This window comes from Aulonocara stuartgranti, assembly GCF_965226115.1.
Source record: "Aulonocara stuartgranti genome assembly, chromosome: 10".
NCBI classification, from domain to species: Eukaryota; Metazoa; Chordata; class Actinopteri; order Cichliformes; family Cichlidae; genus Aulonocara; species Aulonocara stuartgranti.
The window spans coordinates 32,152,173-32,174,338 of record NC_138946.1 but is presented as its reverse complement, the minus strand read 5'-3'; the positions used below and the strand labels follow the sequence as shown (position 1 = coordinate 32,174,338).

Sequence of the window (22,166 nt, the reverse complement as noted above, 5' to 3'; positions counted from 1 at the left end):
ATGTGTCATAAATACAGATGGCCTTTAGGTGGTGTGTTGAGCTGTGCTGTGCTGTGGACAATGACAGTGTTTATCTTTAGTATTGATTCTTGCATGCTTTCTTAGGCCCTACTTACTTACCTAACCGGTTTTCTAGCCAATCAAATGATGGATCATCCATTAATTTTATGTTTTGGAGCAGTTGTTATTAGGAAATTGCTGATGTGACGATAACCATGTCCTGGAGCAGCAGCCACGTGTTTATACCAGAATATTTTGTCAAATATTTAGTTGAGGTCTAAATATCCTAAGTTTGTGCATTCAGAAGCCAGGTCTCGTCCCCTTTGAAGGTAGAGCTGTCCAAAACGCTATATGATCACCTCCAATGGATTTTTCCAGTTGTTATATCCTACTAAAACTCTGCTCGCCTAAGGCCAAATTCCTACTCTTGACAAGCAAACCAGATGTTATTTAGGTCACAAAGTAAAGGGCAGCATCCTAAAATAAGGATAAAACCTGCTAGTTCTTTTTTTTATACTTTTATTGCAAAAACCGGACATTTACAACAGCTCAATCATATTTTGCTTTGCTAAACCATGTGCGCACAAATCGAACTGCATTCAGGGTGACTCCAAACAAAGACAAGTGGACACAAAAAGGTAAGGAAGCTTGTAGGATGTGCACATTTTACATAATTTTTTAAGACTTAATGACACCAGAAACCTTTTTCGTGCACAAATTCTGATGTTACTGCTACTTTATTAAAACAAAGTGTGCTTTAACAAAAACTTTAATATGTCATACTTAATGTAAGTATTCAGTCCATAATGTGACATGCCAACATACAAACAAACACACACACACTGAAATATTAACAACTGTCCCAAATTCAAAGATGTGCACATCGCCTCATACAGTAATTACAAGACAAATGTTTAAGTTGTGTATTATGGAATGTTGTTGCCATGTGACATAAAAGAGTGCTCTTACATAGTATCAGATGTACTCTTCATTTCTCAACATGCTGCAGTATAAAATCTACACTCATGATAACAGCCAAACATCTAACTTACACACATGGTTACAGTTCATCTCTCATCTTTTCACCCTTTGGTCGGACCATCCTGCCAATGAACAAGATGGAGCTTGTTTTCTGGTCCTTTACTAGGAAAATAAAGGGGTGGTCAGCGTAGAACAGTTTAGGGTTTTTCAGCTTGTCTGTGCCAAAGATACTGGTATCAATTTCATTTCCATCAGTGTCCCATTCCAAAGCAGAGGCGTGGAACACACTTGACAAGTAGAGGTCCTTCTTCCCAGAGATGTTGGAAAAGTCAGCTTTAGATTTGTCCACAGCCTCGGTCAGGCCCAGCTCCTGGAGGTGTTTCTGAGGAGTAACATGAAATGTTTATAGTGACAATGTAAAAGAGTGTTCTGTGGTAAGGCACAAACTCTTAAATTGTTTACCTGCAGATCATGACTGACTTCCATGCTGACTTTGGGCAGAGACACAGCTATAGCTGTCTCCTGTAGCAAACCAATCCATTTATCCACCTGCTTCTTGGTCAGCATCTTTTCCAGTCTATCCAAAGGTTCCGCATGGTAGGGCATGATGAATACCACAGTGGACTTCTTATGAGATAGAGGCATGCTCAGGATAGATAACTTATTGTCTTTGTCATCATAGAAGCCAAAGAGACCTGATGAAACAAATTAATTACAAATATCATCAATCTGTCCATGAGAGTCTCTTAAAATTTCTGCTGGTTACAGTTTTCAAAAAAAGAAAGTGTTACATTTATTACTCATATTTAGTTTTGCATAATGTTGGATATTGAACCGGTAAATGCACAGCTGTTAACCACAGTTTTTACAAACTCCCTAGATAGTATATACTGGAAATTGTTTCTGTATAAATGGGAAGAAATAATCTTACTGTGCCCGGCATTTGTAACTACTCAAACCATTTACTAGTGAGTTGAAAATTCAGCGAGTTATGATCTTTTTTTTTTTTTGTGAATCAAGTTCCTACCTACAGATACAGTATGATAATAATATTTCCCCAGACATTATTGCAGTTATTTGGACTCATCTCCCCAGTAAACAGTAGTGAGAAATATCAGATTTACTCATCAATATCTATGTTTAATTAACATGTGTTGTGATCTTAAAGTTGTAGTAGTATCAGTAATGGTAGTACCTATAAATACTTTCACATTTTTCGAAAAAGACTGATTTTATAGGTCACTGCACTTATGTTTTAGCTGAATTTGGCATAAAGACTAAACAGAAAGCTAGCTTAGCTATGCTAGCTAAAAATCCTTCTACCAGAAGTTTTGTGGCAGAGACTTGATGTCTCTATTCAAGGCAATGAGTCCCTAGTCACTCCCTCATTCACTAGTGAAACATGCACATGTAAAGAGTGGAGTTATATTGTTTGTGGGTTTGCGGGTGCTACTTTTTCAAGCCCTGTGATCCTCTGGAGCAGTAACTTTTCGATTTTCCCAAAATGTTCTACCATTCCTAGTCTCAAACTGTGTTTCTGAACAAGCTGATAGGAATGTCTCCAGCTACCTGTGCGATGCATCATCTGTACTGAAACAGTGTAGCTACGTGACACCATGAATCCACGGTTATCCACCATCTTATGATGGAACTGCTCATCCCAGTGACCTGAGAGAAAAAACATTCAGTTAATTTTAGGTGTCTTTTAGGGAACAGTATAGAATACTACATGTATACACAGCCTTATCCACTCACATTTGAAAAACATGGCACTGATGATCATCGCCCCATCAGTCTTTTCTACATTCTTGGTCACCTCAGGCAGTTTGCCATCAGTAGACTTGGCTGCCCATTCGTTGATGGAGTTCACAGCATTCTTCTTGTCTCGGAAATTGATCTTTGAGTGCTCACAATTATAGTGCTTTTTGCTGCTTTTGACAAAGTCTTCCACAAAAGTGACAGAGCTGGGTCCATACAGGCGGTTGCTAATCTTCCAGGTGATGTTGCGAGTCTTTGGGTCGCTCAACTCTATGAGCAGCTCAGCCAAACTGGGGTGGAGATGCTCATCTTTAACTTTAGCTACATTCAGGATGGTTTTTACCTGAGAGGCAGTGGAGGCCTTTCCCCCAAGAGCCACAAGACCCAGAGAGGAGGCCACGACGACAGGGGAAATGATAATGTTCTCTACATTTTTGTCTTTTACCATGCTCTGGTAGACACTGAAAGCCAAATTGGCAGTGCTGTCAGCCAGGATGGTGGCATGGTTACTCAACACTTTGTCTTTTGATGTGGAGGTTGCTGCCGAGGCTGCAGTTGTCAGAAGGACGAGAGATACGAGGTTTGTTGCCCACATGGTGTAATGTTACTAAAAGACAAAACCTAAGAGAAGACATGAAGACAAACAGTACATACTTAGGGTTTACTCTTGAGATTTAGAAGATGCAAGCTGTGGTAGGCTAGTAAGTGTGGTTTAGCCCATGCCATTTAAAGCAGCTCTCTGTGCAAACCTCAAGCAATGACTTGTATAACAGCCACGTAGGCAGCTTCAGGGTGCACTGTGTCTAAGCCAAAACATTGGTCAGCAAGATTTGAGTTGTTCATGACTTGGGAGTGGGAAAAAACTTAACATACATAACATTCTCTAATGGAGGACTAAGTCTGGTTGATGCTCATTGGTTACTTGTGGTGAGGGAAAAGTGGCCACTCACTGACGCATGACACACCCCTACAGCAAAAGACGCGTTTTTTAGAGCAGTTCATGTACATAGAGCGAACGTGTACTTTAGGGAGGACAGGCTTTATGCATATCACCACTTAGAGATGTAGTTCAGAGATGTTTACATCAGTCTAATTGAGCAGGTCACAAGCAGTTCATTTTTCTGGACATGTGACTTAGTATGAATGACACTGGCATTTAAAACATGTAGATAAAAGAAGGAGAGGTGTCCCTTGTTACAGATTAAATCAGGTCAAAAGGTGTAGCCAACTCCCTGAAAGTCTGGACTGTCATGCAGTTCTAGTTATGTGCAGCAGTTGCTTTGCTTTCGCACTACTTGGAGGAACTACATGGCTGTAAAGGAATCTTTAACCATGTTAAAGATAGACAGACTTTTTGGCCTCTTTTCACATGCCTGGACATTTCCCACCAGTTGATGGACGCCCTCTACTCTCTCCCTCCCTCTCCATGCTTCCCGTGCTCCGAGCACATTCATCTTACCTTATTGGGTCCTTTGAATAACTCGGCAGGTTTATCGTCAAGCTGCTTACAAAAAGATCCCCCCAGCACTGACCTGACCGGTATTAAGTGAAAGTATCTGATGGCAAAGACAGAAGTGTATGAGACGATTTCCCAGGCCCCAGAGCATGAAAATCTCTGCCCTGGAATCAGATTTCCAGGCCAGTCCCGCCCATGTGGATGAGTGGGTGAAGAATCCTCACCCTCCCAGGTCCTAAAGCCTAAAACTTTATTTCACGGAGAGTAATCAAACAGTTAACACTTAAATACTCAACTTACCATCTCATGACCTCTACTAAAGTTACTCCCTGTGACTAACTGTATAAGACCTCCCAATCATTAACAAAATCTGCATAATGTATGTTGTACTTTCAGTAACAGAGAGGCGTCTGGCTGAAGAAACCAGTATGCATAAATATAGTCCTGTTTATGTGGTAGCTTCATTACTGTTCTTCTTCACGATAAAACGACATGCCTGCCAGCGCAGGTGTTTTTGCCATAGTGGCAATTAACTGTCTTTATAATTATCTCAGTATTTGCCCCCCCTCAACTTTTTTTCTCTCTCTTCCTCATCTTGTTCTTTCCTCCTCTGTTGCATGATTTGAAAGCCGCACAGACCACTGGGCAGCGGAATGTGGAGAACACCACTGAATACAACAGGAAGTTCTGTGAAGCAGTACAACTGCAACTAAAATCAACATTAACTAGATATAACTGCCGGGTACATATTACACAATAAGAAGACTGACTGTCCAGAAAGTAGTTTGGCAGGCGTTTGCACTTTAGTATTGCTGTAAGTGGTGAACTCTGTACACAATACCGTCAGATTAAATCTGCAGAGATGGTCTGATTTTCACAACAAGCTTCACTAAATACCATATCTGATTCTTTCTGATAGCTGTGTCAGTAGTCAAAACAGTATTTAGGCCCCATACTGTCTGAGTAGCTTTTTCCCCCATGAATCCTTCCTTCTTCCTCGTGTCATGTGCACTCTCACACTCCCACTTCTGTGTTTAGAAGTGGATCAGACAGCAGGAAGTTACAGAAGCAGTGGAAGCACGTCCGGTATAACACTCTCCTTGTGCTTTTACAGCACGCTGTTCTTTCTTGGCAGCGTTTTTCGATATGAATGGTTTGCAGAGAGACGCGGTCATATCAATAGGTAGATCACTCTCATTAAAACATTGCTATTTTAAATACATAAGCTGAGAAAGTCCTTGCAACTATCATTTTTATTACCATTCAAATAAGACAGGATAACAGTAACTGTATCTTTCTCGTGTTTGAGAGACTCTCTTGTTACAGCTGTTGAAATAATAATGTAATAATAATAATAATAATAACGACAAAACTCTGAGTTGGCAGAGTTGTACACCAGATGCTGTTACTGATGCAAACCTAAAGGGGATTTGTGTCTCTGGCTTGAATCAAACCAGTGACCTTCCGCTTGTGGATTGAATGTGTTACGACTAATGGCGGCAGAAAGATTTCAAATTGACAGTCCTTGTACTTTCCATGGCCACTAGAGGCCAACAAAGAGCTAGTTATAGATAGGAGATGAAAATAAATCCTCTTATTAAGCGTTCCTGCTGTCACTGCCACTACAACCACTTACTCAGCACAGTTTTGTTAATTCATTTCTATTCACAAAAACGTGTAGTAGGTTTTCTTTTGTGTGTGTTCATGTGTGTGTTTTAAGCATCACAAATATCAGGCTTTACAAAATCCCTCTCATGGCATTTGTTCACATTCCAATAAAGTTCTTGTCGTCCTCAACATTTGGTTAAAAACGCTGCACCTGAGCGTGCATTTCATGTGCAAAGAAGTTCTAGCTGAGGTACCTTCATTGCCACTGCTAAATTGCCAAGGATTAAAGGGATCTTATGTAATTATCCAAAGCCAAGTGTTAATCTCTGACTGCTGGGCCTGGAATAGCCAGATCTCTTACAAGACTTTACTCATCTCCTCTCCCGCTTTGCCAGGTGTTGAGGTAAGGCACTGCTGCCATAGTCCTCTGTGGCAGTGTACATAATTATGTTCATATTACAACAATCGTTTCAATTGCTTGAACAGTCTGAAAGGAGAATGGAGAGAGGAGTACTGGTGTGTTTCATTCCATGCGTCTCTTTATGCTGAGAGCTTTTTCTGAACACTTAAACTTACAAAAGGCTTTAAAAGGAACTGAATGATGTGAGAAATGTAATGCAGATGCAAATGTCGTGTTACTTTCTAGTTTTTGCTGATAACTCATTTTATCAGTGTGTTTTACAGTCAGTCTTAGCAGGAATTTTACAAATGGTAAAATAGCAGGGATGGGGAAAAATGGTACAATTACAAGAATGATTATGACTCCCTACTTCTGCACCTGCATGTCATCCTTTGAGCCTGAGATCTGGCAGCCGCCCGACCCTGACCCTGTTGTCTGGTAAATTCCAGGAAACGTGGACATTTCCATGAGCCTGATGTCACGCTTCCCTCCTTGGCAACCTCAGCACCCTCCCCTGCAGAGGTTTAATTAAGTCATTTCTCTCACTATGAGCTCTTATCTTGAGCCTCCTTTCCTGAGATCTCCACCCACACTTTAAATGTGCAAATGTCCCTCAACTCCCTGAGAAATGTGAGATAATTCCTGTCACATTTTTCCTCTTTGTCCGATGATCTCTCCCAGTAACCAAATGTGTGCATCTTGGTTGATTCAAGATACCTTGTCGTCCCCTTCTGCATCTCCCTCTGCCCTCAGCAAATTCTAATGTGTTACATTTTGCTTTGTTTTTGTGTGCAGAGAAGAAGTAAAGATGCACATTTGTAGCCACACATTGTGAACAATAATCCTAAAGCTTGTAGTCTTAAAGTCCTCTGAAATTATTGAAGAGAATATTTTTACATAGTTTGATTTTTGCATCATTACAAAGTATTTCTTGTCATATTTATGGAAAGTCTGCACTAAAAGAAAACTCAATCTGAAGCCTTCTCAGCTTGGAACGAAGGACTATTTGGATAGTTTTCAGTTTAAATTTTGAGAGAAATAAAAAATGAAATTCATTACTGTGGATTTAAAAATCTCAGATTTATTTCATTTGTAAAATGTAAATTCCAAAGGTGTTTTATATATAAGACATACACTATATATTTATATTACATATAAGGTATTATTTCAGTAAACCCCCTTGAATTAAAACCGAAAACCTGAACTTTATTCGCATCTTGATTGTTTCATTTAAAATCCACAGCAGTGATGCACAGAGGGAAAACTACAGACACTGTAAAACTTTGTCCAACAGATTATGGACCTAATTGTTGTTCAGATAAGAGGATTTTTATATCCAGCACATTTGGCTTTTAGCATTAGCATTTTGGGCTATCAGTTGCCCAAAAATGTGCAGCAAATTTCTCACTGGGATCCACTGACCGGGATCTCCAGACCCACTCAGAGTGAAAGTGCTGCTCAGGTCCACTTACCCGACAGAGAGAGAGAAGTTACCCCACTGCAAGAAATAACCCACATTTCAACAGGTGCTGCCGTGCATTGGTCAGGTGTAAAAACTGCGGAGACAGGATGTTTCTTGCAGTGTGGGCCACAGTTCCGCCCACGGAGTGTCACAGGGATTACAGTTAGTATTCACTCTGCTATGAACGCTAATGTAGGTGCATCTGTATCCAAGCAGAGGCAAGCCTTCCATTTATTACAAGGGTTGTTTTTTCCCCTCTCCTTTCTCCATTAGCTCTCTTGTCCGGATATAAAACACACTGATGCCGCTGCGTCTCTCACACTGCCACTCAAAGTAACCTGAAAGTCTTGTGTGGATCCATAAACTGCGAAGAGACGGCGTTATGTCAGCATCCATGGAAATACTGACTAACTAACAGAGGGACTGAGACTTTTCCAGCAGTGCCAGTGAAAAACAGCCTGTAGTGAAGACGAGGTGAGTGTTTGTGCGCTTTATGGGATTATTGTCGTGTAAGCCAAGTGACTGCTCCTCAGAACTGTCACTTGCATCGCTTTGTTTCTGTTGTGCGATCAGTTGGTGACACTAAATTGAGTGATCTGTCCCGTTTGTCCCCCACAAATAATCTATTTTTCCAATACATGCTTATGTTAATTTCGTGTAATTTCGACATAGGCACAGATAAATGGCAGATGAGGCAGCTAAAGATGAACATACAGTCTGTGCGTGATATTAATCGAGTAAACTGTAATGAATTGACAGGCTAGAGCCAGAAGTCCACAGGTGAATACTTTCAAACTATTTGGATAACTGAATAATTACTTTCTTTCTTTGAATGCTGAGCCCAGCATCCCAGTTATGGCGCATTACTTTAATAGAACTGGAAGTATTATAGCCTTTTAAAGACTTTCATGGACAAAATGATTAAATGATCTGAATGTCAGATTAATAAACAGTGAAAATAATAGATTCATGTCTAACTGACATTGAATTAGGTATGAAACATTGAATTGTGTTGTTGTGCTGTCTTTACCTTCGAATATAAGGCGACTTTAGAATGTGAGGCGACTGTTGTTGTGATTTGGGGCTACATACTGAATTGAATTGAATTCTTGAAAGCCATTGGACCAGGTTTAGTAAATGTTGTGAGACTGTAAATTACAAAACTGTTAAGCTAATTCTTCCCAAGTGAAGCTTTAAAGTTACAACATCATCATCTATCGAACTTCATAAACTTTAATTGCACCTGTTTCTTTCTCTTTGTGCTTCCAAATGTGAGTGGAAGACATATCTGACCATCAGTTTTTATCTGTCGGTGTATCCTGGCCATCCTGCAGCATTACCTCCGTTATTTGTCACATTTAAATCACATTTAACAAATTAAAGACTGCCTCGTGAGACTAGCAGGTGCTGCTTGGATAGGAGAACTAGATCTCACTCTAAAAGATGTTTTTTCTGATCACCTGATGATCAGAGCTCACTGGTTACCAGAGAGGCTTTGTTTCTAGCCCTTGCCCCACTCCTCCTCCTTTTGAGTGCATAACATGTATGTGACACTAATGGAAATTCTATTTTGGGCAAAACCCACTGAAAGATTAGAGTATTATTAATGAATGCATATATAAATTTCATGAAGGAGTGAAGAATGGAAGCTTAAAAAAAGGAAACAGTGACCGAGATAAAGGGCTAATAATAGGCAGATATGGTAGTGGCTCTGTGGCAGTTGGTGGATTGAGATTTAGTGGATTATTGTATTGTTATTCAATGAGCGCATGTGTCCAACTCAACAGACAACCTGTGGCCTCACAGGCTTCCAGAAAGTAACCAAGCTACTTCTAGAAGCTGGCAACAAAGCAAAGAGAGGAGTAAAGTCCTCTCAGGTGAAGGGAATGTGCATGGGAGAAAATTCGCCCAAAGCCATCTGAAAGGCTGGCGAGAAGGAGAGCTGATGATAGAAGGACCCGGGTGCATTACAGATTTAAAATGAGACGTTTCCAGGCTTGTGCTGTCCTGAAACAATGGACACACTGTGACACACAGTAATATGTAACAGAAGTTAAAAGAAACAAGAGAAGTTTCATTAATATTTAATAACATATTAGACCAGCGAGTCCAGCAGCACAGCACCTGCTGCTGTAAGTATCAGCAGGATGCAGCTGCTGTAATGAGCTAATACTGATGACTCATTACAGCCCATTTTCTATAGACAATGTCATAAACCACACTGCACTCCTAATTATCATTTAACTAGTGAAAATAACTAGTAGTGAGTCAATGCAGTTTCATCAGAATTTACATTTACTAGTCAGGACTGTTGTTGTGTGCTTGTTCACACTGTTTTTACTCAAACTTTAGTCAAACTTTCACTGCAAACATTTAACTGAAGGAGTATTCAAAGCTGTCTTTTGTTTCCCCTTGAACGATGGTTAAAGTCATTATTGCGGGACTACGTTACCTGTTGCCTGGCTCCAGACCTTTGAACGTTTCATATCTATTGAGATTACTGCTTTTATCTTGTGTCGTGTCACAAAACAGCAATTTTTAGGTTTAAAAAAAATAGATGAATAGATAAATACATAAAATATAAAATAAAAAGTCTGTCCAATAAGTGTCAAAGCAAACGGTGAAACACCCCTGAAAACAGAGTAATAGCAGAATTCAGGTGAGGCTGCTCATCAGTGTTGGTCTCTGTTTTAAATCGAGTGAAAATGTGTTTCCACGTATGCAGTGTCAGAGTGAACTGCATGTGATATGCTCACAATTCTGTCTGTCATCAGGCTACTTTACTTTGGTTGCACCGACTCTACCTTTTGTTGGAGCTCTGTTAGGATATCTTTTGTTCTGCTGAGCATGGCATTTGTTCTTTGCAATGATTAGCTTGGTCAGAAATATCAGACCACAGTGCTTTAAGCCAGACATCAGCCCATAGACTCTTTATAAACGTTGGACTGTGACATGGGACGTTTTTTTATTACAGGTTTTGAAGCCTCGGTGTTATCAGCTTTTCTTTTTCTTTTTATTTGATAATTTTAAAAAAAAAGATGTTGGAGGGCTGAGTTATCACAAACGGCTCGTGACCTGAATTCATAAGATGAAGGTACCTGCTAATTAGTGCTAAGTAACAGACTAATCACTACTTTTGGTTACTTAACTTTTCCAAAGTGAACCCCTTTGATATATTATTTGTTATATAATTACATTAAAAATGTTCCAAATGGCACCAACACCACAAACTAAGTAGAGAGGCCCAGCGCGGTGACTTGAATTAGTGAAGACAGCTGTAAAAAAAAAAAGAAAAAAAAAAGCAGAATTGAATAACTGAGCTGTAAGTGGACATTAGAAGATGTGCAGTTTTTGTTGCTTTCACCGTGGCTTAGTTTTCTGTTCCCACATCACTGCTGCTTGTGTCAGAAACAGTTTTCCCTTTTAGCGCACGTACTGAGGCACCACTTCTTGCCAGCAAAGTTTTATTTCCTTATGCCCCGTTTATGCCTATGTCACATACAGTATGTGGGTGAATATGAGAAGAGAAAGTATAGTAATTCTGTCCTTCAACCCTCAGAGGTCCAAGCCATCATGGGTGGAAACCCTAAACCATAAATAAAATGCAAGGAGTTATGGAAAATTTTTGAACGTCAGTTACAAATTATTATATAATTTTCCCCCATATTCCTGATAACTGTGAGAGGTGTCTGAATGGTGTCCAAAACTATGAGGAAATATTTTCTCTCTAAAGGAGGGTGAACTCACTGAGAAACTGCACCCAGAATCTGACCGATGTAGGCCGTCCTTAGTTTACTTCATAATGACCACAGCTCTGTGATGATAGCACCATGGTGACGCAGACAGACAATAGGCTAACCTGGCTGGAATAAGCCCACTGTGATTTCAGCTCCAGTTGGCCCTTGTCTGAGGACAGGGTGAGATTATGAATGCTGGAAATCTGCCAGCGCAAGCCTTCTTCAGGCCTGGGAGTTTCCATGTAATAGCCAGGCAGCAATAAAAGGACAGAGATATGTGAACAATTTCCTCTTTAAATACTGTTTATAGTTTTAAATTAGCAGTAAATGGTAGACAAATATTCACACTTAAACACTGAGAAGCCCTGAATACACAGCTCACAGTCCTTAGCGTAAGACACTTTCATTACTCAACAAGTATAGTTTAATGGGGGGGGTATTATGCTGGCTCCAGCTCCACATACAGTTGCTGAGAAGTTTACACAGACTCATCATGGACATGAATGTCATGGTAATTTGCGGCTTTGTTGAACAGCTCTTTCCTGGAATGACTGTAAAGCATGAATCTATAATATAATCTCTAATCTAATCTCTTAATTTCTCCACAATGCCTATTAACCTACTGGTTAATAGTAGTTAATGCTCTTTGTCATCATAAAAAAAATTGGTTTTGGTCTTTTGAACTTATTGAACTGACCAATACTCAGAGCAAAGGGAAAGTCCAAGAAACTCAGTGAAGATCTACACAAGTTTAGAAGGTCTGACGGAGCCATTTCTAAATAATGGCTCCATCAGACAGACAATTATACATAAGTGCAAGACATTCAGATGTGCCATAGCTTTGCTAAGGCCTGGAAAAAGACCCAAACCATCTCCTCAGATGAGAAGCAATTAGTTTATGCATGCAATGGACCGGAAACTGTCTGAACACCAGTGTAACTGTCCACTGTGAACTCTGAGTTTTACGTTGCTATGTGTGCCAACCACGAAAGAAGCATCAGTATAATCTGGGACTGTTTTCTTGCTAGTGGTACTGGTGCTTTCTACAGAGGAGACAGACAAAATGCACACACTTAGACACAACTGCGTTTGGGACAATGATCCCAAACACACTTCAAAACTAGTTTTGAAATAGATAAAGAAGGCTAACATTAAGATTCTGGATTCTTCCTAAAGCCACTTAAACTCTGTTAAAAAGAGGACTGTGTTTAAAACTTAGTTCCATCCCAGGAACCCCAGTTAAATGAACTCTACCAATTCTGCCAAGAAGACTGGTTAATTAACCTGGCAGAATTATGCCCAAAGCTTTTTGGTGGCTGTCAAAAGTACAATAAAAAAGTATGACTTGTTTGAAAGTAGTCTTCTAAAAAAATCTATGTTGAAATCAACTGATTACTAAAACTGTCATGGTCCTGCGGCCATGACTGAGTGACTTTGTGTTTGTGTCCCTTATTGTTATTATTCTCTTTATTATTCATGGGCTGTTTTGGGATGGTTTGTGTTTTGGGATTTTAGATACTGGGTTTTGGGTTTGTGCTCCCTCTATTGGTCCCTGGTGTTAGTGTTCCCCTGTCTCGTCAGGTTAATCAGGTCCAGCTGTGTCTCCCACCTGTGTGTGATTTCCCAGTGTCTCTCTGTGTACTTATAGTGTGTGTTTGCCTCTGTTCCTCGTCGCGTCGTCTGTGTTCATACCTGGTGTAATCCCCTGCGTGCTCTCCCTGCTGTTCTCCCTTCATGCTCAGGTTTGCTATTTCTTTGTGTAGTTTCTCCCAGTTAGTTCATCCTTAGTTCTGTTTTACCATCCCCACTTTATATTTGATATTATCAATAAATCACCCTCACACCTGAATAAGTGCTGCGTTTTGAGTCCTCCTTCCACTCTCCACACGGCCGCTGCCCCGGACCGTGACAGTACGACGCGACCACAACATGGACCCAGCAGCGCTTAACCTGTCCAGGGAGCTACGGGAAAATCTCATCGATGCCACACAGGAGCTCATCGACCGGTGGCTGGAAAACCCGGGTGGCACGTCCCAGCGCGCTATAGAGAGGCGGCTACAGCGTCTGGTGACCGGTCTCCCATGGCTTCTGGGCTCGCTTTGTTCGTGGGAGCGGGAGTTCCTCCTTTTGGACCTCGGACTTCACCCCCCGTCTGCTTTTACTTTCGAGCAGCCTGAGGCGGTGAGCAAGCGACATGTTCTGGCTTCCCCAGATTCCGGGACTCTGTTTTCTGGGGCTATTCAGAGCGGGATGAGAGACAGTGTAGATAGCTTACCTACCTTCGTGGTAACGGATCCTTCGCAAGTGGCCGTCTACAAACCCTCTGTAAAACCGAGAGACTTTTTCTCTGCCGCTCCTTCTGAGCCAGGACTCACCATTCTCCGGCTCAGTTCTGTGTCCGGCCACAAGCTCTCAGGTCTGTGGCTCAACCATTAGCCTCCCTAAGGGCTCAATTACCCGTTCTGCCGCCGCTCCGGTTAGCCACTCAGCCACCACCACCGCTAGCATCGCTACAGCCCACAGTTCCGGTAATGGCTGAGCCACAATTTTCGCACTGTTTTTCCACCGCTGTTTCTGGGCAGGGAGACAAACTGTTTCGCTACGGACCTGTTCCTCAACAGCTGGCAACATTAGTGACTGTTACTCACTCCGGGGCTTCCCCAGAGGCTGGGTTACTGCCCTCAGCTTACTCTGGACCCCTGGAGGCCAAGATGCCGGCTGTGAACTGCACCGGGCTGTCACTGCCTGAGCAGGGTCAGTGCTCTGCGCAGCTGCAGCCCTCCGTACGTGCGCCAGAGGCCCACGTGCCTACTGGTTTTGTTTCATGTGTGCCAGAGGCCCATGTGCCTACTGGTTTTGTTTCGTGTGTGCCGGAGGCCCACGTGCCTACTGGTTTTGTTTCGTGTGTGCCGGAGGCCCACGTGCCCGCTGGTTCTGCGGCTGTTTTCGCTGGGGGGCCCAAGGACCCGGTCCGGCCTCCTGCTTCGCCTGCTGGGGGGCCCGAGGAGCCCGTCCAGCCTCCTGCTTTGCCTGCTGGGGGGCCCGAGGAGCCTGTCCAGCCTCCTGCTTTGCCTGCTGGGGGGCCCGAGGAGCCTGTCCAGCCTCCTGTTTCGCCTGCTGGGGGGCCCGAGGAGCCCGTCCAGCCTCCTGCTTTGCCTGCTGGGGGGCCCGAGGAGCCTGTCCAGCCTCCTGTTTCGCCTGCTGGGGGGCCCGAGGAGCCTGTCCAGCCTCCTGTTTCGCCTGCTGGGGGGCCCGAGGAGCCCGTCCAGCCTCCTGCTTCTCCACCTGTGGCTGCTTCTCCACCTGTGGCTGCTTCTCCACCTGTGACTGCAGCGCCGCCTCCTGCAGTACCACCACCGGCAGTGCTACCGCCTGCTACGGCCACACCTCAGCCTGAGGACGCATCCTCACCTGGCCCGGCTTCATCCTCGCCTGGTCCAGCTTCAGTTTCATCCTCGCCTGGCCCGGCTTCATCCTCGCCTGGTCCAGCTGCAGCTTCATCCTCGCCTGGCCCGGCTTCATCCTCGCCTGGCCCGGCTTCATCCTCGCCTGGCCCGGCCTCATCCACGCCTGGCCCGGCCTCATCCACGCCTGGCCCGGTTTCATCCTCAGCTTCATCCTCGCCTGATTCTGGCCCAGCTTCAGCTACAGCTTCGCCCGGCCCAGCTTCAGCTACAGCTTCATCCTCGCCCGGTCCGGCTTCAGCCTCGTCTGGTCCAGCCTTCGTGTCTGCATCCTCGTCTGGTCCAGCTTCAGTCTCGCCCGGTCCTGGTCCGGCTTCGTCCCTGCCTGGTCCGGCTTCATCCTCGTCTGGTCCAGCCTTCGTGCCCGCATCCTCGGCCACAGCATCCTCATCTTCACCCGCAGCGCCTGGTCCAGCCTCCGCTTCAGCGTCCGCTTCAGCGTCCTCTTCAGCTTCGCCTGGTCAAGCTTCAGCTTCATCCTCGCCTGGCCCAGCTTCAGCTTCTGCTTCAGCCTCGCCCGGTCCGGCTTCAGCCTCGCCTGGTCCAACTTCATCCTCGCCTGGTCCAGCTTCAGCTTCATCCTCGCCTGGCCCAGCTTCAGCTTCTGCTTCAGCCTCGCCCGGCCCGGCTTCACCCTCGTCTGGTCCAGCCTTCGTGTCTGCATCCTCGTCTGGTCCAGCCTTCGTGTCTGCATCATCGCCTGACTGGCCGCCGTTGCCTTCCGCACGGCCGGCCCCCGGACCGCCATCGCCTGAGCGGCCGCCGTTGCCTTCCGCACGGCCGGCCCCCGGACCGCCATCGCCTGAGCGGCCGCCGTTGCCTTCCGCACGGCCGGCCCCCGGACCGCCTTCGCCTGAGCGGCCGCCGTTGCCTTCCCATGACTGAGTGACTTTGTGTTTGTGTCCCTTATTGTTATTATTCTCTTTATTATTCATGGGCTGTTTTGGGATGGTTTGTGTTTTGGGATTTTAGATACTGGGTTTTGGGTTTGTGCTCCCTCTATTGGTCCCTGGTGTTAGTGTTCCCCTGTCTCGTCAGGTTAATCAGGTCCAGCTGTGTCTCCCACCTGTGTGTGATTTCCCAGTGTCTCTCTGTGTACTTATAGTGTGTGTTTGCCTCTGTTCCTCGTCGCGTCGTCTGTGTTCATACCTGGTGTAATCCCCTGCGTGCTCTCCCTGCTGTTCTCCCTTCATGCTCAGGTTTGCTATTTCTTTGTGTAGTTTCTCCCAGTTAGTTCATCCTTAGTTCTGTTTTACCATCCCCACTTTATATTTGATATTATCAATAAATCACCCTCACACCTGAATAAGTGCTGCGTTTTGAGTCCTCCTTCCACTCTCCACACGGCCGCTGCCCCGGACCGTGACAAAAACAGCATAAAACTGCATTCATAACACTGAGCAACACTTAGGAGGACTACAAAAAGGTCTGTGAAGCTCCATATTCAGATACATCGAAGTATTAAGGAGTTAAATTATATATTTTGACCTGACCAGCGCACATGTCACCATTAGCTGTTCCACTATTAGCAATTACCAGTTAGCCACATTAGCCCCTTGTTATCGTTAAGCAGTTATCAGTGGGACATCTGGCTTGAGATTTATAGGCAGTGTGAGAATCTTGTAAGTCTTTTGCGAGGCCACTGATAAAGCTGATGAATGCAGAGGGCTCTGCTCTACAGTCGCACTTTCTAGGAATCTTTTCTAACACTGAAATGACTGAATTCGTTGTTTTATAAAGCAGGAGAATGACCCTATCCATTGGGCTGTACACCTTTTGAAGAATGGGGTCATTTAGGACCCAAATCCTGTATTATTTGGATATTTATTGAGTATTTGGTTTGAAGGTTTGGGCGTCAGATATTCACTTTATAGTTGCTCACTTGGAGACTTTGTTATTAGATTTAAGCACTTACCTCTTTATCGTTACAAAAAAGACTTACCGGTACTACTTCACAACCACTTATTGCTCTCCTGGGAAAATTTATATTTTTCTTTCTCTCTGCTGTGACAAACCATCTGAAGACATTTCATTCTCTAGAGCACCAATGTTAGGTGTTTTATAAACCTAAAGGGCCTAAGATCACATGCTTAGAACATAAACCTATTCCCAGGATCCAGGTTTAATTATAGATAGAATTGACACACCTTAGGTTACCTGATTCATTATAGTAAATGGAGGTTATTCCATGGAGAAACCATCTGAAAATTCTAATTAAAAAATCCCGGAAAAATGCGACAAAGAGACCAACTCCTCGAGAGCCTTAAAAAACAGTGCTTTCTATGGCAGCATTTTTAGCTAGCACCAAAGCAGAAAGATGTTCTCTGAACCAGACGTGAGTTGAGTGCAACACGCTGTCTCCTTCTGACTCTTTTTTTTACAGATGTTCAAGGGCTCAGACTATACCACACAGACATGTGGTACCAGCCTTCTCAGTTCTATTTGCCACTCTTAAACAACCATAAATCCTCACATGTGTAAAGACTGACTCAGCAACTGTAATTCATGCACCATATTATTATGGCTGTTTGAGACAAGGCTTACTATTGACTGGTGTATTGACGGTCTCTCACAGGTGTTGTGACTCCAAACAGGGTGCAGGGCTGTCAACATCTTCTTGTTGTTTTGTGAAAATATACCTCAGCGACATGACATGACACGGCATGTTGCTGAAAAGGGTAATTACATATGTGAAGTCTGAGCTAATGTTCGAAGGCTTGTTTTGTTTAGTAACAGTTCTTATTCTTCTTCAGGTTCCCAGTCCTGTGTGGGATGTTAACAGACTGGTGTCACGTTAAGGCTGAAGGAGCATGGTGAAGCACCAACCCTTACAGGTCTATGAGAAGCAAGTCTTTGTCTCCTTTGTCACTGGGATCTATGGTTGCCGCTGGAAGCGATACCAGCGTTCCCAGGATGAAAGCTCCAGGGTAAGAATATAGCTCTAACCATAAAGTATGGATGCTATAATAATAGTTAGAACATTGCAAATGCTGTCTTCGAAGTGTGCTATCAACAACATGACCTTTGTGCAAACAGTGTTGCCAACTTAGCGACTTTGTCGCAATATTTAGCGAGTTTTCAGACCCCCTTAGCGACTTTTTTTCTAAAAAGCGACTAGCGAAAAATCTGGCGACTTTTTCTGGTATTATTGGAGACTTATTTATGACGACTTTTTGACGTGAAAACGTATCGCTCTTACTCTCAACAAGCAGCGGTGGTGCCTTGGGCACCTCACCCGTGCCAAAGCGCTCACAGGCGGAGGACAGTCCTCCCCCAGCTGCTATCAGAGCAGGAGACGTTCACACCTGTGCATCCAAACGGCAAATGAATCGTGCATGAGCGAAGCCGCTGCTCCGCACTGACTATAACGCAGTCAGTTCTTCCTTTACTGTTATGCTGTTTTGTGGATCACAAGGTTTAAAACTACTTATAAACACACACACACAAAGTAACTCCACCAGAGTGCCAATTTCGGGTCACTTTTGCCGGTCCAGGCCTGGATAAAGGAGCAGGGTTGGAATTGTGACATTAAAAAACAATAATTGCTAAAAGAAATTTAATTTGTAGTTCTAAATAAATTCAAACTGCATTTAGGACGTTTTTTACTCACTTTATGTCTCTTCCACGATGTTATTTCTCTCTCCAACAGCGTAGGTTACAATTCCATTAGCATGACCAATTATGCAAATTAGGCGATGACGTCATTTGGCGACTTCTAGCGACTTTTAGGACAGCCGATAGCGATTTTCCTTACTGAGGAGTTGGCAACACTGTGTGCAAACCTTTATGTAACCTTATTCTAATATGCCAATTATCACATAACAGACTGGTAATCACATAACACAGTCCTGCCTAGGCTGCACTGACACTGAGCACACCTCAGGCATAAATGAACTATTTTCAATGTTGTGGTTTCTAAGGCCAGATAAGTAGATCAGGCTGTCAAAAAGGTGACTACACAACGGGAGCCTAATATGTAATGTTCATCTAGGGTCCTGTTGTATTTATACCCTTATCACCCTTTATCTTTAGGCATTAGTCATTGTTAAAAAACAATATAATTTTTGACAACTTTACAGGCAATGTAATTCTTTTTTGAAATTCCAGGAAGTTCTTTGAATATGAAGTTCAAATCATGGTTTGTACATACAAACCACATGCGTACAAATACATAATGTGTATTTTCTATAAATGTGCAAAAGCACACTGATGGAAGCAGTATAGAGTTTTTATGCAGACTGAATAGCATCTGCTGAAGATCTTTCAGGCTCAGTGACTCTTATATCTTGTATGGATGAATTATCAAGTGCATTATACTGTACAATCCATACACTCTCATCCAAAGTATGGTGTATGTCGAATTAGTTGCCACTTAAAATGATAATAATTATTCATTGTTATATATTACTAAAAACTAACACAATCTTAAACTAGCATGTATTCTTATTTGTCTCACTGGCATCTTCCTGCTCAGTGTGTCAAACGGGAGTTTGTTTGTACCTTTGGACACCAGGCTCAGTGAATTAGAGACCCAGGTCTACACCGCTGCAAATAATCCTGTAACTAGCCTGACCCCAGTAGCCATTGTAGCCAAAACCAGTAGCTTTGTACCCGTTAGCTGTCCCTCAGCGTGTCGTCCAGAGTGAGGAGGCGTATTTCATGGAATCGTTTACATTTCCACTCAGTTTTGTCAGGTTTGGCTGTGTGGCAGGCAAGAGTAGGACCCAAATGCAGAACTCATAAAGGGAAGAAATGAACCCAAAGCAGCAGCTTTATTTGTTGTGTAAACCAGCGGTCCCCAACCTTTTTTGTGCCACGGACCGGTTTATGCCCGACAATATTTTCACGGACCGGCCTTTAAGGTGTCGCGGATAAATACAACAAAATAAAACTAGTACCGGTACCGAAAAAAAGAAGATTTATTCATAACACACGTGAAAAGACCCAGGAAAACCAAGTTAACGATAAAAACGATAACAAAATAACGCTGAAAACCGATAAAACCCCTGAAAACCAGACATTTAACACCTGAGCCTCAACTCTCGCGGCCCGGTACCAAACGACTCACGGACCGGTACTGGTCCGAGGCCCGGGGGTTGGGGACCGCTGGTGTAAACGAACTACAAAGTACAAAGAAACACTAAAAGAAGCAAACAAAAGATAAAATAGAAACAAAGACTCTTCCAACAAAGGAGCTTATGACTTGATGTAAACGAGAGACCATGAACCACTCCCTTTAACACACAGCTAATGTCGAGGACTTGAGAACAAGCAAGACAAGACAGTGGACTAAATACACATAACGAGGGGATGGGAAACAGGAGGGAAACACAGCTGAAACGAATCCGATGTAACGAGACAGTGAGGAAGCAACACTGGATACGCTGAACACAGGACAAGAAACTATCAAAATTAAACAGGAAACATGAGACACACATTCATGAGACATTGACTGAATCCAGGGAACAGAAACAAGAACCTAAGAGAACCTAAAATGTCCAAAAACTAGAAAACATGGGGTCACAGATAAATGGTAAATGGCCTGTATTTGTATAGCGCTTTACTAGTCCCTAAGGACCCCAAAGCACTTTACACATCAAGTCATCCACCCATTCACACACACATTCACACACTGGTGATGGCAGCTACGTTGTAGCCACAGCCACCCTGGGGCGCACTGACAGAGGCGAGGCTGCCGGACACTGGCACCATCGGCCCCTGACCTCCACCAGTAGGCAACGGGTGAAGTGTCTTGCCCAAGGACACAACGACTGAGACTGTCCAAGCCGGGGCTCAAACCGGCAACCTTCCGATTACAAAGCGAACTCCCAACTCTTGAGCCACGATCGCCCCTAAACTAAGATCCAGCGGCATGACAGGCTTACTTGTTAAACTGCAACAGGCTTTTGTGGGGTTTTCCATGATCCACTGAGTATTTCTCATTCACTCATCTCTTTTAACTTTCTATATTTATTCAACAGGACTGTGTTGAATCATTAGCAATGATTAAACTGTGGCTGTCTCTCCCATAGTTTGCCTTTCATTTGCTCTCATCTTGGTCCCCTCACCTCGAAAAGGTCATTTCAGATGGGTGCACCTCTCTGAGCCTGATTTTGCCAGAGGTTTCTTTCTGTTAGAAAGCAGTTTTTTCTCCCAGCTGTGACCAAGTGCTTGCTCACAGGGAGTTGTGTGATTGTTGGAATTTCCATCTAATATTGTAACAGCTTTACAATTCAATTACAATTACAGTTTTTTATTCCTAAAGGTTGAAGATAAATCTATTAGTCATTCCACTCTTTTCAGTTGAATTCCTAAGAGACTTCTAGACCAAGCCCTAGTAACTGGGGAAAACAATCTTCACTGCAAAGCAAGTGATAGAATCAGTGCAGTGTTGGAATGTGAAGAGCAGAGTCAGACACCCAGCTGTATTGGATACCCACTGGGCAGCCACAGCTCCTGCTGCTGGATGTCGTCTTTATCACAAAGAGCCAGTGGCTCACCCATAAATTAGTCTATTTACTGAATGTGTGAGCCGGGCACTGATGATGTGCTGAGCAAGAGGATAAAAAACAAGCCCACAGCTGCCTCTCTCCCCGCTCTGTCTCATTTACAAAGCTTCATGTAGTGACACACACTGTGCTTGAATATAACTAGAGAAGTTTGAATTTATTAAGTTTAAGGCTGTCTGCTTAGTCTGCTACACACGCTTTGATTGTATTTTGTTGGTAGACAGTCTTTCGATTCATGAACTTCTGTTTTGTTTAGTTTTTTTACTATGGGCTCTCTGAGTTTTACAATTTGACATGGTTAAAGGTGTGTGAAGCAAAAATGTAATAGTAGGTATTAAATCATATTGGTGGAGTCTTTCTGTTCTCATTAGCCTCAGAAGGCCTGTGTTTCAGTGTAAAAGCTCTCATACCTGCCCATTAACATACAGCAAGGTTTGTTAAAAAGTAGAACAGTTAACATATTAATAATAGTGGATTGCATTTATATAGCGCTTTTTGGGACCCCTCAAAGCGCTTTACAATACCACTATTAATTCACACACTGGTGGAGGCAGCTACAGTTGTAGCCACAGCTGCCCTGGGGCAGACTGACAGAGGCGAGGCTGCCATATCGCACCATCGGCCCCTCTGGCCATCATCAGTAGGCGGTAGGTGAAGTGTGTTGCCCAAGGACACAACGACCGAGACTGTCTGAGCCGGGGCTCGAACTGGCAACCTTCTGATTACAAGACGAACACCCAACTCTTGAGCCACGATCGCCCGAACATTTAGCTAATGAACCTGAGACCAAA

The 22,166-nt window shown here is 43.4% G+C and overlaps 2 protein-coding genes across 5 annotated transcripts in view; one reads left to right on the top strand and one right to left on the bottom strand.

The window, feature by feature from the left end:
* Positions 1 to 751: 751 nt before the first annotated feature.
* serpinh1a (serpin peptidase inhibitor, clade H (heat shock protein 47), member 1a) lies at positions 752 to 4,409 on the bottom strand. The gene is made up of 5 exons (XM_082548079.1): positions 4,199 to 4,409; positions 2,737 to 3,360; positions 2,551 to 2,649; positions 1,444 to 1,676; positions 752 to 1,363 (listed from the first exon to the last, which is right to left on the bottom strand). The coding sequence occupies exons 2-5, from the start codon at positions 3,332 to 3,334 to the stop codon at positions 1,061 to 1,063; spliced, it is 1,233 nt and encodes a 410-aa protein (XP_082404205.1). The 5' UTR covers positions 3,335 to 3,360; positions 4,199 to 4,409; the 3' UTR covers positions 752 to 1,060.
* Positions 4,410 to 7,672: 3,263 nt separating this feature from the next.
* gdpd5a (glycerophosphodiester phosphodiesterase domain containing 5a) overlaps positions 7,673 to 22,166 on the top strand; it is a 34,344-nt gene continuing 19,850 nt past the window's right edge. For 2 of the 4 annotated variants that reach the window (XM_082550202.1, XM_082550200.1), the window contains exons 1-2: positions 7,673 to 8,139; positions 17,620 to 17,793. In XM_082550202.1, coding sequence (XP_082406328.1) covers positions 17,677 to 17,793 — 117 coding nt within the window. In that variant the 5' untranslated portion in view covers positions 7,673 to 8,139; positions 17,620 to 17,676. The remainder of the gene's footprint in view (positions 8,140 to 17,619; positions 17,794 to 22,166) is intronic. The other 2 variants (XM_082550201.1, XM_082550203.1) reach the window with 2 other exon arrangements.